Source organism: Lutra lutra, chromosome 2 (genome assembly GCF_902655055.1).
Source record: "Lutra lutra chromosome 2, mLutLut1.2, whole genome shotgun sequence".
Classification (NCBI taxonomy): Eukaryota; Metazoa; Chordata; class Mammalia; order Carnivora; family Mustelidae; genus Lutra; species Lutra lutra.
Window position 1 is genome coordinate 108,873,333 of NC_062279.1, and position 17,724 is coordinate 108,891,056.

The 17,724-nt window shown below is 37.9% G+C and overlaps 1 protein-coding gene across 5 annotated transcripts in view; it reads right to left on the reverse strand.

The window, feature by feature from the left end:
* Positions 1-17,724, reverse strand: part of COL25A1 (collagen type XXV alpha 1 chain) — a 456,257-nt gene that overhangs the window by 69,355 nt on the left and 369,178 nt on the right. For all 5 annotated transcript variants that reach the window (XM_047718185.1, XM_047718182.1, XM_047718187.1 and 2 more), the window contains exons 13-15: positions 10,747-10,800; positions 8,432-8,458; positions 5,996-6,040 (exon numbers count right to left, since the gene is read on the reverse strand). In XM_047718185.1, the coding sequence (XP_047574141.1) occupies positions 5,996-6,040; positions 8,432-8,458; positions 10,747-10,800 (126 nt within the window). The remainder of the gene's footprint in view (positions 1-5,995; positions 6,041-8,431; positions 8,459-10,746; positions 10,801-17,724) is intronic.

A 17,724-nucleotide genomic window follows, 5' to 3' on the forward strand; every position in this document is an offset into this window, starting at 1 on the left:
AAAGTGCCTTGATTTTCAAGCTCCTTCTAACGCCCATCCCATAAACATGCTACAAGGCAAAGAAAGAAAAAAGAAAAAGAGGGAGAAAACTTAACTACTTGAGACTGTTGAGAAATTAGGAACTGCCATAGAAGGAAGGTACATACTGGAATTTCTTCAGTTGTCATATGCATTCAAGTGCTCAAGGAACTCCAGGAATCTGGTTCCTTATTCTGGATTTAGGAAGTTGCCCATCTCTTTCAGAGACAGAGATGAAGCCTTGGGCCTCCATCCATGGAGCACTGGTTCCCTTCACCCAATTCTTCCCACCTCTTCCCCAGGTTGGCACCTTCTCTTTCTTGAGGTCTCAGCTTATATGGCTTTGCTTCAAAGAACTTGTCAACAACCAACTTCAGACACACGCCCCACATACAGCTTCCTCCCATCCAGCATTGAGCTCTGTTCATGTCCTGCAAAGCTCACTTCAGAATTACATATTTATGTTTTCTGCTTATTCATTGTCTGTCCCTTCCTCAAACAATCAGCCACATGGGGAGAGATTCAGTGCCTGTTTTTATTCCATGCCTAGCCCATAGGAGATGTTCAACACCTCTATGGCAAAGGAATGAGCAAATCTCTAAAAGAATGTTTTAAATAAGTCAGCAGTCAAGGATCAAAATGAGAAAAAAAATTAAGAGGGGGAAAAACTTGGGAAGGAGAAGGAAATAATGAATTAGTTTACTGAAGAAACTGATATATATGTGAGCTTCTTGGATGTCTGTAATTGTTATTACCCAAGGAAAAATTAAAACATGATAAAACATAAGGGCCCTAAATACTGTCTTATACTGGCTTCTCTTTCTGATCACTAAGTTCAGCTGAGTTCCAAATGGGGAGTGAAATAAATGTGGCTAATAAAATAATACTTATTTCTACTAAATCAAATCTGAAAGCCATCAACACCAATGAATCTGGTTTGTAATATTTTGCACAAGGAGACCTTTGTATTCCTAAAAGCAATTTTGACTTTGCTAAATCCCTTCTCTCATCTCATTTAGACCCCATAGAATTCTGATGAGATAGGGCATATATGACTATTTTCACTTAATAGATAAGGAAATTGAAGCAACGAGAGGATAAGTGAATTTTGGACTTCTCATGTTCTTTTTATTAGAATAAGAATTATGGTTTAGGGGCGCCTGGGTGGCTCAGTGGGTTAAGCCACTGCCTTCGGCTCAGGTCATGATCTCAGGGTCCTGGGATCGAGCCCCACATTGGGCTCTCTGCTCGGCAGGGAGCCTGCTTCCTCCTCTCTCTCTGCCTGCCTCTCTGCCTGCTTGTGATCTCTCTCTGTCAAATAAATAAATAAAATCTTAAAAAAAAAAAAGAATTATTGGTTTATTTCATTTTGACAACAAGGCATAAACGTTGCAGTAAACTTAAAAATAAAGGGAAGTTGCTAGTATTAACTGCAATTTAAAACCTTTTTATTTTAATGTCCTAATGGAAAGTGGCTGGATAATCTACTGATGAGACTAAGGACTAGATTTAGTTCTCATAGGAAGTGGATGAAGAGAAAGACAGTTTCCTGAAAGGCTGATTTACTTGTGGAAATAGGAGCAGTTTCATTTGAGGCGACTATGAGTGATATTTTAATTCTCTTTTTAAAAACTTAGACTGTGAAATCTTGAGGAATTTTTATAACTTTTAAGTGGCAAAACAACTGCTGAAAGACAGTCATAAGTTAAACATTTTAAAGGCTAGTCCTGCAAGTCGTGGAAATACCTTATTTCTTATTTATGTGCTTATAATCCTCATTCCTCCAAAAATGAAAATGAATACAGGATTAAAGGCAGAAAAATCCAACTATGTCTCAAGTATACTCTTCGTTTTGTAAGTCGGCTGGTCTAGAAACACATTTCCACAGGGCGAGTCACGAATGGAAAAATCCTTTGAGAAGACACTTGAGGTAAATGAATTTGACTTGTGATCATTCAAACACAGAGAGTTTCTGTTTTGGGTGTGATTATTTTCAAACACAATAGTTAGTATATAATGTTGTGTATGTGTTAATAAGGTCTAAGTGGATAAATCAAGTGAATGTGGTGACATTTCTATCATTTATTAATTCATTTGATAAGTGTTTGTTGAGCACGGTGTATGTGCCAGCCATGTTCTGTTTGCAGGGATGGGGGGAGGTGGGTGAAATTGGGGAGCAATGCAGTTACAATCCCCGCCCTTGGCCTATGCTCATGACAGCCATGTACTAAAATATATACAAAAAAATTACTGATTAAAAGCATTAAAAAATACTATCTTTTTCTTCCTTTCTTTCCATTTTTTTAAAGAAACATCTGGGATAGGAAGAGATTCTTATGCTTGGGAAATCCTGTGTCTCTGTATATAGCAGAAGATATGATAAACAAATGCACGTCACATGAAAAAGTTCTACCATTCCATGGAAATAAAAAACAGTTGAAAGGAAAATAAAATTTTTAAAAACAGGTTGTTTATTCAATAAATATTTATTATCTTACAAGTATGTGCCAGGAACTTAGACTGGTGCTGGGAATAGTCTGACATCATATAGTTTCTCTTTATTTGTATGTTTTTTCTTTCCCAATGAGCTGGATGTCCAACTAAACAAGGAATTACAATAAACCGTTATAACGGTTATGAAAGGGATTTTAAAGAGTGTTGTGGGAGACTAGAGTAGGTAACCTAACCAATCTGGAGAAGACTGAAATGACTGCCCAAGGGAAATGACTTATAGACAAAGGTCGTCTCAGGGGACTAAAGAAAAGAAAGTGGAGGAAGGAGTGGACAGACAGGAAGAGGTTCTGAGCTGAGGCAACCACATGTGCTGAGTTAGAGAGACCCCTCATTGACCGGGGGTACTGGGGCCCACTGAGATAGATCTGCACACAGGATTTTAAGAAGAGACAATTTGGTGGTAGCTCCAAATACAGGTGCGACTTCTGATATGCAAACAATGAGTCATGGAACACTACATCAAAAACTAATGAAGCACTGTATGGTGACTAACATAACATAATAAAACAGAAAAGAAAAGGCTCGGAGGATGCAAATCAATGATGCTATGCAGGCATGAACCAAGAAGGCAGTGTGTTTCTGGGAATGGACACAGAGGGACCAGAGAAAGTGAAGGCACCTGTCAGGTCCAGCAGACTGAATTATGAATGATAGAGTGGGGTGACCAAACCATTCAGCTTGCTGCGCCAACGCCTACTTTCAAGTTGCTAGGAAGAGATAACAAATCCATGTCTACGTTTGTTGGTGGGAGTAACGCTCCAAAGAGCAGAACATAACCTTTGCGTAGTTAACTCCACATGAAATCATTCTTTGGCGTGTTACTCGCAAGACTAGAGTATAGCACAGTTGCTCGCCGTGGACAAAACCCAGCCTAGTAGTTTTTACAGTTCCACAGCATTTCCAGATGACCGGTCTGGAAAGGTTTCGATTACTTTACCATCCAAAGGCACAGAGTTGGATCAAAAGGAAAAAAAAAATCCTATTACAGTGAATCAGTCAATGACGTAATTTACTACATCAATAGCAGGGGAAAAAAAAGCGCATTTTTTTATTTTACATCTCAAACTTGGTAAATGATGAATGAGTTTCACACACTGAACCCAAAGGCCGTGAGAAGAGTGTTTCCAACATACTGGAAACAAATTATATGACAGAAGCAGGAAATGTTTTAAAAAACACATCAAAAATTATATTCCAATTACAGCATTCTCAGGATGAATGCTATAGGTCAGATTACATATTATATGTTACAGATTCCTATTTACAATCCCCGGTTTAGGCCCATTGAAAGTTTATAAAAATGATTTCCGTTTTAACTGCAGCATTTCTGGTACTTAATTTCAGTTGACTAATAAAACTTTTTGATAAAAAAGAAAACAACCTATCCAGTTGATTTCAATTTCCATGTGGTAAGAAAGCTAACATTTATTGAGAGTTACTCTGTGTGAGTTGTTATGGTAAATGATTTGCATTAAAATAAAATTAAGAACGATATTCCCTTGATATAGACTTGGTCTTTTCAGAGAAAAAAGTTGCTTTGTGACTGGAAAATTGAAATTAAAAAATGTGTGATTAAAGAAACTATTATTGGCCTACATTCCAAAAACGAAGCTTTAAAAATGCATCTTGTAAAGCATAAAATTTTCTGCAGAAATCCACATAGGTGTAGTTGAGACTTGGCATAAACTTTTCTCAGTTGAAAAAACTGCTCTCCTTTTTTTAAACAGAGACTGGCAACTGAGACCTGTGGGCCAACTCCAGCTAGCACCAGCATATGTGTGGCCCACGTGCTAAGAATGGGTTTTGCATTTTTACATGGCTCAAAAAAAAAAAAAAAGAACAATAATACTTCATAACACATGAAAATTCCATGAAATTAACATTTCAGTGTCCAGAAATAAAGTTTTATTGGAACACAGCCATACTCATTTGTTTACATATTGTTAACGGTTGCTGTCACACTGTAACAACAGCGTTGAGTAGTTGTGACAAAGACCACAAGGCCCAAAAACTTCAGATATTTATTTTCTGGCCCTTTATTGGAAGTTTGCTGACCTCTGGTTTTAAGTATAAACAGGAAAGTTAAATATAACATCCAGATTTATATAGGTGGTGTTTGAAATTCTGACTCCGAGAGTGATCGAGGTATATCATTAGTCTTATTAAGTATTAAGCTCATGCATGCCGTATTAGATTGGAGCATGATAATTAGATTTGACAGATACAGAGAACGGGTCTACAGCAATGGTTCTCAACTAGAAGTGATGTTATCCCACAGTGGCCATTTGGCAATGTCTAGAGATAGGTTTGGTTGTCGTAGTTAGTGGGATCTAGCAGCAGCAGACCAAGAATGATGTTAAACATTCAACAGCCCCCATAACAAGAAATTATCTGGCCCAATATGTCAATAATGCTGAGGGTGGGAAACCCCGGTCTACCAGAGACTGAGGGCCCACTCTAATTTCTGGACTGCTCCTCGAATGCAAACATAACTACAACTTGGTCACATTAATTCATTCCTACCATCCATGCCATATTTATATTAATATTTATAAGAATGAGAAAGGTAAATTTCTCCTTTTTTATGGGGATGCTTTTACGACTAACCATTACCCATCTGTACTGTAATAATTTTCAAAGCAAAATATTTTTATCCTCAACTCTAAGCTTAAATGAATAAATCTTTTTTTATCACTCAATTACTTAGCTTGATTTTCATGAAAATATGACTATTCTAATTTCAATTGCTTAAAAGATCTTTTTCTTAATTCTTTACAGCACAAGTGCAGTAAAATACCCTTCTTATGCCAGAGATATCTGTGATGCATGAAGCCAAGCAGAAGCTATAATGATAGATGGGGAGGGGGGTGATGAGAAGAGGTAGGAAGATGAGTCACAAGACCACTGTGATATAAATGCTAATAACGATTTAAAAGATTAAAAAAAAACAATGCAAAGGCTGATGAAATATCTGGATTTAGTAGATTTCAAGTGAAGGTAAATTTTTAAGATTGCACTAGAGGCTCTAATCAAATGACATTTACTTTCAAACTTGTATATCTCATCCCAATCCTGTGACTTGTTCGCTCCCCAAATTGGAACAAATGGAATCACTCTAGAAATTTTATTTTACAACTTTGAGTGGAGAGTGCCCCACTTACATATGAATAAATTGTTTTCTTTTTGAAGACCATATTATTGTAAACGAGGTTACACATTTTCTAGAATTTGTGAAATACCCTTTTATTTTTAAAATATTTAAATTTGTAGCTAGGAGTTTGTAGAATGATCACCTTTACAAGTTCGATATTCAAATATTCTCTAAACTTGTAGAATTATTTCCCATCTTATCTTATTAAGCTACTACCACTCACTTACCTTTCTCAAAATCTTCCGCTTTCACATACATGGAATAATATTTCTTGCTCATACACATACTCTTTCATATTTCACAACACTGTACCTTTTCGCCTGTGTCACCTTTGGGGCCATGCTCTCCAGCTTCTCCCTAAGGGGGGGAAAGTGATATGGTGAAATATATTGGTGACATTACATACAGTAGCTTTCATTACTTTGAATTTGCTTTCAAGTGCACTATATATCAAAATCTGTTGCAAATGTTCTACAGAGCTAACGTATTTTTACTTGAGCAGCTGCCTGATATCAAGTGATCCAAATAAAATTTATTACAATGAACATAGCTGAGCAGTTTTAAATTATTCTATGATATCAACAGAAAGCAGTACTTTCTCTGATTCGAATAGCTCATTCTGGCACGGAAAGCCTCCTTAACATTATTTGTTTTCTCCTCAAGAAAGCCTTTTCCTGACCATTCCCTCAATATGCCACATGCCTCAGCACCTCCCTGTCCATCCTTCCCACCATTCCTGCCCCCCTGAGCTCCTGCCCTCCCCTTTCCCTCCTCTCTGTGTAAATCCTACTGTGTCTTCAAGTTCAGCTCAAATCAAATCTCCAAGGCTTAGAAGTGCATGACACAGCCCTCAAAACTGCGGGCGGAAGATTAATTTGTCGGCACCTAAGTGTTTTGCATCTGTGCATTGAACACCCTGTATTTTATTTGAACGCTCTCTCTTTTTTAATTATGGTAAAAGAAACTGGAGAGTTTATGCTTTCTGGGTTATTTTTTAGATTTCCTGTGCTTATTCCCTCCCTGACATCTCCTTTCTACCACAAAGCAAAGCGTTAGGAAAAAAAAAAAAGTCATTCACTCATTATCCATGCTTTGATTCCTTCAATGCTGAATTGTTTCATTTAAGTCTTGCAGCATGTTACAGTGGAAACATCATGGACCTTGGCGCCGGCAGACTGAGCCCAGCTCCAGCACCTACTGGGCAAATGAAATCCTCCCTACATCATGTGTAACAGAAGGGCAAGAATGCTTTATGGGGTTATAAGAAATAAACACTATGCTTGTGCAAAACAACTAGGCCAGTTTCTAATGCAGCATAAACTGTTAATGATAGCCGTTAATGATAACAATGCGTTATTGTTCATAGATTCCCTAAGCTGGAAGGCCCTTCTTCTGTTTAGCTTCCTAAGAGGTCAATTCAGCATTTAAAAATTTCCTTTACATAAGACATCAAGTACTGATAATGGTTTCCGTGGAAGAAAGCAGAGATGTAGGAGAGAGACTGCTACTTTTTTCTGTTTCCTTTTCTTGTTTCAGATAAAGAAGCAGCTAACCTGCTCCGGCGTTTGTCTGTGGCGGGGGACACACCACAGCAGCCCAGCAGCCTGAGTTGCTCTCTCTGATGAATCCCTGGGAAGGTGCTGGCCCTGCTCCTTTCCCCTCCTTAATTTCTACACAAAAGAGTGACCTGATGACTAATTAATTTCAAGTTAATTACAAAGAACTGGTTGGAAGCCAAATAAATGTACCGATAGTCTCTTAAGAGGAACCTTTCACAGGCAGCCTATTAACATACTTTTAAAAAAAGATTGCTTGGAAATCCCTTTATTAAAAAACAAAACAGACACAACAGACTTTCTTATGAGGAGGACTGACTCAGAGTGGTCACGAAGTGAAGGGTTGGACTAGCCTTTCCCTCTGCTTTGCTCTCCCTCCATTTAAATAAGTGTCTTTTAAATTTTTGCTTCACAGTGCCGAAAAATACAGTTACATTCAAGAAGTGTGCTGGATCTTTAGGGGTACTTCTTTTAGGATTGGAAGTGATGATACTACTTTATCAGAATGTTCAGATCACTTCTGAAGAGCATGATGTAATGTTTTGGTAGCTTCCTACATAAGCAGCACATGTCTCAAGCATTATCAAAGTAAACAGCATGAGAACCAGGAAAATTAGCACCACGATATGTAATGAGAGTCTAAAAATAATCAGGATGCCCCAAAAGTAGTCAGGAAGGACATCTGTGAGAAATTTAACATATGGCACTCTCCGCCTCCTTTTGTGTTTCTTTTTGCTTTTTTATAAGAATTCTTTGTGGGGCAATTTCCAGTGTCTTTGTTACAGGTAAACATCTGTATTTCTTTAACTTCGTGACCTAGGAAGCAGTAAGGAGAGACACAGATGCTTAGAAAAGCATTGGAGTGGCATTAGAAAGTAGGCAAAAACAAGTTTTTCAGGCCTACAGATTTCTGAATACCATTTAGAAGCTTGACATAGAATGTTCAAATTTGTTCCCTTTCCCTCCATTTCTTTAAACCTTTTTATCCAAACCTCTGTCCATACATAAGAATTACACTATTTTCTCCTACTAATTAACAGTTAGACAAGCACAGTGGTTGTTATATCTCTCTGTATCTATGGATCTGTATCTACAGCTAGCTACTCATCCATACTTCTATACAGTTAGGTTTGATATCTCTTTGCGGCAGGGCGGGGGGGGAGGTGGTGTTTCCGGGCAGAGTCATTCTTACCTTTTCGCCTTGATCTCCAGGTTCTCCCTGAGCAAAAGATTGAGAAACACATTAAATTATAAAACAGCCAATTAAACACCACCTAACAAAATCAGATATTGACTATAATAAGTCAATTATATGTGACACTTTCTATTTTGCCAACATAGAACTGCTATATTGAAAACAAATTGCAAGATGAGTTTCCTGAAGAATTGGGCATGGATATTAATATCAAATGTAATCTTAATTCTTTGATTTTAAAAGATGAAAGAAAGGTATTTAAGATTATCATCCAGAAACCATTTTGGGGGCATTAAGAACAATGTGGTACCAATTCAATGTCTTGAGCAGCTTCTTAGTTTTCAAGTTTTTATTCCTCCCAAACTCAGAATCAGTAAGGTGAACTAGCACATCCTTTCATGGTCTTTTATTCAAAGCAGCCCCAAGTGTATGGATTATTTTAGGGGCCTAGAGTCTGTGTAGTTCCCCCATCTGTCTTCTTCAAACATGATCCTGAACACAGATCTGACTTTGGACCCCTTAAGAGTGTCATGACTCTCTTTAACCTGCTGATAACCTGCATGTTCCAAATCAGGTATATTTTGGGCAACACTGGTACCTTCAGGAAAGAGATTAGAATGGGGCAGAGTCAACATGAGTTTAGGAGAATGTCTTTATTCAAAATGATGACTGGGACAGTATGAGGACTAAAATGCAAAACTGTGCTTTGAAGAGAATCCTTATTTTCACTTTACCTAGGAAGGCACAGGCAATGGAGTAGAAGAACTCTAAAGTAAATCATGCACATCATGATAATATTCCTCTTATGAAAAGCATCAGTAAGTGTTGCCATGAGATCAGGCTGCTTAAAAAAATTGGCTCAAGATGATTATTGTGTTTTTTAAAATTAAAAATCCCTCAAAATCAGTTTGGAGGGGCGCCTGGGTGGCTCAGTGGGTTAAGCCGCTGCCTTCGGCTCAGGTCACGATCCCAGGTCCTGGGTTCGAGCCCCACATCGGGCTTTCTGCTCAGCAGGGAACCTGCTTCCTCCTCTCTCTCTGCCTGCCTTTTTGCTTACTTGTGATTTCTCTCTGTCAAATAAATAAATAAAATCTTTAAAAAAAAAATCAGTTTGGAGGCAAGACTCTTTTCAGTTGCTGGGACTCAGTCTGACCCTTTGGCTTTCTGAATTTCAAGCCACCTTTCAGTGCTCAACATCCATCCTGATGGTTGCTAGGCAACAGAAGACTAGCACTGAGAACATGCATTAAGCATTAACTCTTATCATTTGGCTTTTTAGCATGGAGCAAGGGAGGGGGAAAAGACAGGAGAATGGCCGTAGGCCCAGAAGGAATATTTTCTTTCCTCTCCTGCAGGACAAAGGACAGGTCTATAAATTTTAGGTCTGTCCTAGGCGCCTGTCAACGGCAATGTGATCTGTAAAATCAGCTGACAGGCATCTGTGGGTAAGGACACACACCACACAGCTGACGGGATTAGACATTAGTTATGTACTTCAAGGGATATTCACTCATCAAAGGATTTGGGATTTGTCTGCCTGTTCGGTTTAAACTGTCCCCAATCTTTTTATATTTAATAAATTCATTTGTTCTTCAAAAAAAAAAAAAAAAACAAAGAAAGTCTGCAACCTCCCCCAAACCCTCATTACAAGTTTTCCCTCTATAGTAATTCAGACCATATCCGTTTTCAAATTTTAAACATGCCGCATCTCGGGCCACCTGTCTGGCTCGGCCAGTAGAGCGTACCACTCTTCATCTAGGGACTGTGAGTTTGAGCCCCGTATTGGGTGTAGACATTACTTTAAGAAAGTAAACGTCTTAAAAAAACAACAAAACATGTCACATTCTTTATTCTGCTCTTCGTCTTGTTGACTGGTTATATTCTGTATGTGCTGGAGGTGACCAAATACTGCAGAAAGACCACAGTGGCACCATGAAAGTCATCTTTAGTAAATCTTGTGAATATTATGCACATTTCAGGCAGTATTAACATGGCCTACGATTTAAAATGCTTATTAAGTGGCAAAATGACAAGAGTCATATTTGAAATATGGGCTTTTTTTCATGTTATTGAAATATCCCAGAATAAAGATTTCGACAATTGTATCTTATTTGCTTTTTTGCATGTGTAATGCTAATGAGAATCATACACATAATTTAGTCATTAGTCACAAACTTCTATTCAGAAGCATGTTATACTATTAACAATATTCCATCCAAGTAACACCAGTGGGATATAAAAAACTGTTATAGCTTACAATTTCATGAAAACTCATATCTCAAATGATTCTGCTTGGTTTCACTTGTACTAACCTTTGGCCCTGGTATTCCATTTTGTCCTACTGCTCCAGGCAACCCGGGATCACCCTCATGAAAAAAATAGACACTATTAAATAAAAGACATAAAACTATACATTATATAGATCATTAGAGGATATAGCTGTCCAATAATGATCTGGAAGTAGAAAAATAAGTGTCTACTAGTGTAAATACAAATTAGCTTATTTGGTCCAAAATCCTATGTGCTAGGGCTCAAGGATAAACAGGGTTAATTTCCTTTGCTCAGTCTTTTCTCCGTTAAGAAAGCTGAAGCAACTTACCGACAGAAATGTATATCTAGCATGGTGCTGGGTACCTTGTAGGCAATAAATAAATATCTGTGGAATGAGTTAAAGACATCTGAAAACACAAGCCCTCTTGATGGAGAACTTGCAAGTGGTTCATCAGCTCAGGAAAATAAAGACCAAATCATTACATTTATGAGACTTAATCAAATGAGCATTTCTAAATCTATAGCTTAAAGAACATACACATCTTTGAACACCAACAAAATTAGACACATCTGACACAAAAGTCAAAAGTCAAAATGGCTTTGGTTTCTCTTCTCAATTTCACTACAAAAATAATTAGAATAAGACATTCAGAGCTGTGGCTCTCATTGTCCTATTGAGTGATAGGCATTTGGGAGAAAGATGATGTTACTAGGTCAGAAAAATTTCCCATCTCAGAAAGAAGAGACCATGTAACAGTTTTCCTAGGCTCTGAACCAGCAGTTGTCTTCCAAAAATGAGAAGTCATGAAGTGCCCAGCAGCAAGGATAAGATACTCTGACTCTCAATTCTTCCATGTGGCTCCAAGTCATATCAAATAGAATTCCATTTCATTTAAGAACATTCCCAAAGCCCTTTACAGTGTGCACCAATGATGGGACAGCTTTCTTCTTTCCAGTGAGGGTAGTAAAGTTATTAGTTGATTTAAAAAAAAAAACAAACTTTATTTTTATACCAGTTTTAGGTTCACAGCAAACTTAGTTGATTTTTTTAAAAGATTTTATTTATTTATTTGACAAAGAGAGACGCAGAGAGAGACAGACCACAAACAGGGCGAGGGGCAGAGGGAGAAGCCGGCTTCTTGTTGAGCAGGGAGCCCAATGCAGGGCTCAATCCCAAAACCTTGAGATCACCACCTGAACCAAAGACAGATGCTTAACGACTGAGTCACCCAGGCGCCCAACTTAGTTGATTTTTAAGCATGTTTTCTAAGTCTCCTACAGGGCAGAGATTGCACTTCAATATTTGTACTCTCAGCTTAAAAAAAATGCATATTAATAATAATAACTACCATTTTTAAGTGCCAGGAACTTTACATTCATCAATCCATTTAATTCTCACCAGTTTCTATGAGGTAAGTACTACCTTTATCTCTATTTAACAGATGAAGAAATTAAGGCACAGAGGGCTTCAGCAACTTTTCTAGACTTACACAACTCTAGCCAAGATTTGAACTCTCATGATCTAACTTAAGAGGTTGTGCTGTTAACAGTACGATGCATTCTAGAATGAATGAAAGCATCTAAATATTGGGAGAGAATACATGGGCGTATTTCCATCCTCATTATCCTTTGGTTTATACTCCTCACTTATAATGACCTTTTGGGGCGCCTGGGTGGCTTAGTGGGTTAAGGCCTCTACCTTCAGTTCAGGTCATGATCCCAGGGTCCTGGGATGGAGCCCCACATCGGGCTCTCTGCTGGGCGGGAAGCCTGCTTCCCCCTCTCTCTCTGCCTGCCTCTCTGCCTAGTTGTGATCTCTGTCAAGTAAGTAAATAAAATCTTTAAAGGAAAAAAAGAAAAATAAATGACCTTTCAGAATGTATAGAAACCTGAATTAATTATAGCTTATATAAAGATGATCTATATCTTTATATAAATCCAAATAAACTAAGAATAGGAAGCTTATGTTATCCTTTTAGAAAAGCAAAAAATATTTTACTACTATACTGGATTATATTAATTTCCTGGAAGAAATTCTGCTTTGTATATAAAGTTACACTATAATTGTAACTCTTGCACTTTCCGTGGATAATTGGCAAAAATGCTGATAGAAGAGCAATGGCCATTATAGGAAATTTTTGACTGGCCATTTGCACATCACAAAGAGTAAGAACTCAGAAATAAAATATGCCCAGAAAAAGGACTGTCATTTACTCAGCAACAGAAGAAGAGCTATCACGTCTGCCTTCTTCAGAGAACCCACAACAGGATGCACTAATATCATAACTCGTGGTTTAATGCAAACAAGAGATGTTGCCAAGAAACAATACGAACTTTGTTTAGACTTTCAAAGAATAACCATGGTAGCCAGAATAATAATAAAAAAATAGTTAAGCCTCTGGAACTGAACAAAGTACATGCTGAGATTTTGAGGCAAGGAAGAGAGACGTTGCTTAGGTATCTGGTTAACATCCTCCTTAATATATGAACACCGAGGGACTAAAACTTGATCCCGTTTTAACATTTTTATATACTGTTAAAATAATCTTTTAACATAATACAAAACAAAAAAAAATGCACCCAGGATTCTATCACCCTATAATAATTGTTTTCTTTTTGTCCTGTTTCCTTCTAGTCTTTTTTATTTATGCTTACATGTTTTCAAGCAATTGCAAGCCTATTACATAGTTTGACATTCTGATTTTTTATTATTTGATACTATTGATATTTGATACTAATATCTGACATTTGTTTTCACATGGTATTCATGATTGTCTTGTGAATAGTTTGATTATCATCTATCAAAGTCCGCTATGATCATATGTTTAGTCTGTCCCAAACACTTGAATACTTGGTTGTTGCCACTCTCTGCTATTAAAGATAAACTAAAACACCCACCTCTGTAAATATTTCTAAATTGTCTTCCAAAGGATTCAAGTTTTATCTGGTTCAATAGGTCCCCCCCTCTGTGTTACTTTTTCACAACTTCATCGGCACTGGATATCACAATTTTAATTATTTGGGGGGCAGTATTAATAAGCACAAATGAGAGTTTACTGTTGCTCAGTTTTACATTTATCACTTGTAAGGTTAAATTTTTGTATGTGTGTTTATCATTTCAACAGGTATCTCACAAAATTTTAAAGCTAAAAGTGAATAAAGCTGTTTCTTGAGTGAACCAAAGGAAGATAAAAAGAAATGTGAGAAAGTGACTCATAGCATTTTACCTTTCTAATAAGTTTTATCAAGAAGAATACACTCAGGGGCACCTGGGTGGCTCAGTGGGTTAAAGCCTCTGCCTTCAGCTCAGGTCATGATCTCAAGGTCCTGGGATTGAGCCCCGCATTGGGCTCTCTGCTCAGCAGGGAGCCTGCTTCCCCGCCTCTCTCTGCCTGCCTCTCTGCCTACTTGTGATCTCTGTCAAATAAATAAGTAAAATCTTAAAAAAGAAGAAGAAGAATTATTCAAACTTAGATTAGGAGGCTATGGAGCATTCTGCTACTATCCAGCCTTAGTTGTGGGAAGGAATTGGGAAAGGTTGTGGGAAAGGAATGTTAAGGATGAAATGCTGTGTAACTCTGAGCTCCAAGTCCAAGATGTGGGATTCTGGAAGGCATCAATTCATTCAACTAACATTCAGTGAGAATTTTCTACCTGTTCTACTCTAGACTGCATGTTTCGTGGGATATAAAGATGAAATACGTATGACAGGCACCTGTGACCAAAGAGCTGACTTTTGAGCCAGAAAAAAAAAATACATACAAAAATAACTTAAGAGGACATCTAATTAAGGTCATAGAATTTTTTGCTTTGAATGAAGTTTTCTTGCATTTCATGAAATAAAGAGACACAAATCAAAAGGAATGAATGAAGAAGAATGAGCCATATGTCATGTAGTATATTAATATTTTCTGGTGTATGAGCATAAAATACTATGAGTCCCCTTCACATAGAGTTACAATATTACATTACTATGTAATGTATTAAAAATATACATATGAAAAAAGTCAGAAAAGTATAGACGAAAAAATGACAGGTTTCAAATGTAGAGAGTTAGTTTCCTTTTTGTTATAGAATGTGTCCATCAATTTCTGATTGCATTTCACAAGTACTGAAGGATATTCCAAAGATAGTAATAATGAAAAACAACAGTTAACTTAAGATGTAGATTGATAAGGTTTTCTCTCTAATAGTTTAAATTCTAAAGCATTCCCTATTACTCACAAATGATGATGTGCGTATTTAAGCTAAAAATAAGTTGGACTGGCTTTTAGGAAACCCTCTTGCTATTTTCTTTTCTTTCTTCCTTCCTTCCCTCCCTTCTCTCTCCCTCAAACCAAACGCTCTTTAGCTCTTCGAACTCTAACATAAGACATCACTCAAGATTTTTACAATTGTTTCAGGTACTGCTAATCGGGGGCAACCTGAAATAATGCTGAAAAAGAGGAAGGATTGTGGTTGTCTTACGAAATTGAGTGCCAAAGGGAAATAGGTCATTGGTAATATCCCTCGCCTGAGGGCAACAGTTTTCTATTCTGGCAATGCGAATTTACAATGAGTTGAAGCTTAAAATTTTTAGCATCGTATAATTTTACATTCACTTGTCAAAACCGATTTTGTTTAAGTGCTGCATTTTCAAAAAGAACTCATCCAAACAGAAGAGGGAAATAACTACAAAGGAGATGAACCATCAGTGGATGGAAAGAGTGATACTGAGCAGAATATGGTGTTGGTCTCCCCTCGCCCCCCAACACCCGCCCGGGCTTTTCAACTCTTCCTTAGGCTTATTTATTTTTATTTATTTTTCAATTTTTTTACTTGAGTATAACTGACACCCAATGTCACATTAGTTTCAGATGGACAGCATAGTGATTCCACTTCTCTATACATTACTCTATGGTCAGCACGAGCGTAGCTACCACCTGTCACTATATGTTGTTTTAACATCACTGACTAGATTCTCTATGCTGTGAACATGGTATCAGTCTTAAGGTTGCTCCCCTGCCTCTGGAGTTAGGGGTGTTGGTATGCTCACGCAGTAAAATAAAGACTAATGGTCACTGACACCTAAATGAAACACTGAGTGTGCTTTTTCTCCTGCCAGTGACAGTGCACAGAGTGATCCAGTGGTTGGCAGGGTGAGGAGGACTGGCTTTTAGACGCCTTCTGCAGGCAGCCATAGTGGGGAGTGTGTGTCCTTTCGTGAGACTTGGGGGCCTCAGAGGCTTTAGAAGCAGTTGGGTAAGTAACACCTGGTAGAGGAAGATTCATTGGAAGCACTGAGCAAGGCACCCAACAGGGACTTCTGGGTACAACTGTTTGGGAAAAAGTCAAGAAAATGGTGTTGGTTTTTTTTTGTTTTTGTTTTTTTTTTTTTTTTTTGAAAATGGGGTTTCTGATCTCCATTCCTATTTATTCTTTCTAGTTTACTTTAGTTTAGTTTTCTACTCTGGTTTCCTGATGGCAAATGAATATGAACACAAAATGCACAAAAAGACCTACGTATTTTGAAATTATAGGAATGTAGCATTGTACAACACAATAAAACAAAATAAAATCCTAGTCCCTCCCTATAAGTGCTATTAATGTTTTGAAAAAGTCATTTGTCTTTTTGCACACCTCTCAGCCTTGGCTCAAATGTCCTCTTACTACAGGGGTTGACAGGATACCCCACCACCACCTTCTTTGCCCACTATCTTACTTAATTTTCTCTATTGCACTAACTGCCATGTAATGTATGCTTTTTTTTGGTTTCAAATCTGTCTCTCCTACTAGGAATGCCAGATTTGAGAAATCAAGATACAGAACAACTACTTAAATTTTAATTTCAAATAAACAACACTATTTTTAAGTTACATATATCTTAAATATTGAATGGGACATAGTCATATCAGAAGTTATGGGTTGTTTATCTAAAATTCAAGTTTAATTTGGCATCCTGTATATTATCTGGTGACCCTATTTCCCACCTCCACCCTCTCACCACACTAGAATATGCACTCTGTCTATTATGATCCCTCCTCATTCCACATTGCCTAGAAACTATATCTTACACATAATAATTGTTCAGTTACATATATGATGGAGAAATGAATGAATACAGGAGAAGCATATACATTAAGGCCACATGAAGATATAAAGCTCTTATAGGCCTGGTGAGAGACAGACAGCGCAAGACTTCTCTTCTGGGAAACTGAAAAACCTGTAAGGGTGTTGGTAAGTGATGATTCATCTCAGCTACAGCACGCCAGCCCTTGGTGGGAAAAGAGAAGGGGACCCAGGAAAAAGATGGGAGAGATGTTAAGCCAGCAGTGATACCTACAAGTCACATAGGTCAGTGTGGAACATTCAAGCTGAGGAACAGAGGAAAAGCTCAAGGTAGGTGAAGGGCAGAGTATGATGGGTGGAGGAGTCCCACGAGGGGCAAGATGCCTTGAATGAGCAGAACTTTCATGGCTTCCAAGGGGCTCACACCCCTGAGCCCCACCAGAACTCTCAGAGAAGGATGGCTGAGAGCACTAAAGCCTGCTCTAGTTGTGCCTGTAGGTACAGAAACTGGGGCCTTCTACATATTTCCCTATGTTCTTCCATCTGCTCTTTCCTGCACCCCAAGTGCCTCGGGGGGGCGGGTGGCAAGCAGGAGGTGGGGCAGTGCTGGTTATATTAATTATCGTGTCATCTAAAGTTCCCACAAGACCCTTTCAGAGCATACACATGCCATCATTTACCTTATGAACTCACCCTAACATCTGCTCTTCCCTAAGCAGAAGCACTCACAGAACAGTGAATTATTTTAGGTGAAAGGACCCAAGCCAGTTATTCTTAACAGACAAAGAAGCACATTCAGAGAATAACGTTCCAGAGGGAAATACCTACAAAGAGCAGATGTAATATCAGAGCCCAGGCCTTCCGATTCCCCATCTTGTGTGCCTTCTATTTGAGCAACTCGTGTCTAAAAGAAACCTCATTCATTTTTATTATGCTTCTTTCCTGTTTAACTTGAGCATGAAAGAGGAAAG